Raw genomic sequence first — 1,895 nt, forward strand, 5'->3', positions numbered from 1 at the left:
TGTGCGTGTGTGATATAATCCTGAACGTTCATATTTAACCCGTAAACCAAGGCAGCTCTGTGACATCTGCTTTCACCAGTCCTTTCACTTTATTTGAGTAACGCTCAATAACCTCACAGTGTGAGACACCATTGTCTCTCCGTCTCTCTACCTGACCGGTGCCTACCGTTACCACGACAATCCACTGAATAGTCTGAAAAAGCACAGCTGTTTGATATATAAAGCTTTCCATGCTTGCAGGCAAAATCATCCTCCAAGTAGGTTTGTGGCCTAGAAATAAACACAAAGCCATGTAATACACAAAATATGACGAGAAAAAGTCTTAAAATTGACAGATCATAGACAATTACGTGTATTTCCCAACAGCTTCGTCCTTAACGTACCCGACACCGCGAGCGTGTGGTCCCATATTGCGGTCGAAAATAAAATCCCACATGACTTTGGTCAGAGATGAGTGATAGGGCAAATTATCGTAGTACTCCGGGGCGAGTCGTTTGACTTCCGGTAGACGTGTGTAAGGGATGTAGGGAAAGTCGTGGTGCTCATTGTGGTAACCGACGTTGTACAGAATGAAATTAAGGGGTCCATAATAACAGTGAGTAGCTTGACCCTTGGTGAACAGATAATGTTCTGAGATGAAGTGCCCTGTAAGAGGGTGAATTCCTGTTCCGAAAAGCGTTCCAATCACCATATATCCGAGAGCTTTGATGCCGAAAACCTGGAATACAAGGAAGTCAAAAAGGAACTGGATTATGGTGTTGATAACTTCCCAAAATTCCATAGGTTTCGGGCTTTTGTAAAAAGGCCTAATTCCGTGCAGTGCTGGATGTATAATAACCCATATGAGTTTTGTGATTGGGCGGCGAAATAACCAGGCCTCTAAGCGTGTTGGAATGTCTACATCCTGCATTTCCTCTCCGAGGTACCTATGATGGTCAGCATGGTACTTCTTGTACGTAATTGCCATAGGAACCCCAAGAGGCAAGTTACACCAGATACTCAACACTCTATTCCACCAAGCCCGCTTGCCATGTCCAAAAGCTAAGTTGTGACCAATTTCGTGGATGGCAGCGCCGAGAGAATGATTGAAGCAAGCTCCTATACCGTATGCGAATAGTGTGACAGTCCACCAGGAGCAATCTTTGACGAGCCAGACCAAGAAGAGTTGAGAGATCACCGAAAATGTAACGGGGACAACAATCCAAGGGTCGGGACCCATCAAAGATTTAATCTCCGGATGTTTGTCTAGAATTTCTTTTCGACGTCCCGTATGAGGCTCTTCTCTGAAGAACCAGTCGTCTTCGTCTCCTTCCATTCTTGTCTGGAGAGTGAGAAATCCGTTGAACCATTTGAAAGGTTCTTTTGGAACAGTGAGAAGTTTATGGCGTTGTTTGGGCTCACTGTTTTCCTTCCCGTTGATCCCCTCGGATGCCGTTGTTGAGTACCCATTCATCTTTGCAGTCATCTAGAAAGAAGTAAAAATAAGAGAAGAAAAAAGTCAGCTCAACTTTCCAACAGTGTTTATAAGGCATTTGTGGGTATGTGAATGTCACTCGACTGTGTTGCCTGTGCCTGTTAACTAGTGATCCGACGTTATGAAAATATAAAATGTAGATTAAGAAACTATAAGTTTTGATTATCTACACGTCATAGAGTACAAAATGACCTACTCTCTAGCTTCAAGTCAACACTGCACACTAAATTATGAAAAATTCCTGTCTCCCAGCTTTCTCTATACAATTTCTAACTGCATCTGTAAAACAGCCAAACGTGTGCACTGCAACAGCTACTGCTCCTGTTGTTAAAGTTATTTCCTTTTTACAATACAACTCATAACTGATAACTACTACTACTACTACTACTACTACTACTACTACTACTACTACTACTACTAC

At 42.7% G+C, this 1,895-nt stretch overlaps 1 protein-coding gene across 1 annotated transcript; it reads right to left on the reverse strand.

Annotated features, from left to right (window-relative positions):
- Window positions 1–6: 6 nt before the first annotated feature.
- Window positions 7–1,467, reverse strand: LOC101860386 (sphingolipid delta(4)-desaturase DES1; the record flags this gene model as incomplete). Its single annotated transcript, XM_005113375.3, is given in 1 exon segment — window positions 7–1,467. A coding segment is annotated over 1 exon segment (1,119 nt). The 3' UTR covers window positions 7–346.
- Window positions 1,468–1,895: the final 428 nt, after the last annotated feature.

This window comes from Aplysia californica, unplaced genomic scaffold (genome assembly GCF_000002075.1).
Source record: "Aplysia californica isolate F4 #8 unplaced genomic scaffold, AplCal3.0 scaffold02094, whole genome shotgun sequence".
Taxonomy (NCBI): Eukaryota; Metazoa; Mollusca; class Gastropoda; order Aplysiida; family Aplysiidae; genus Aplysia; species Aplysia californica.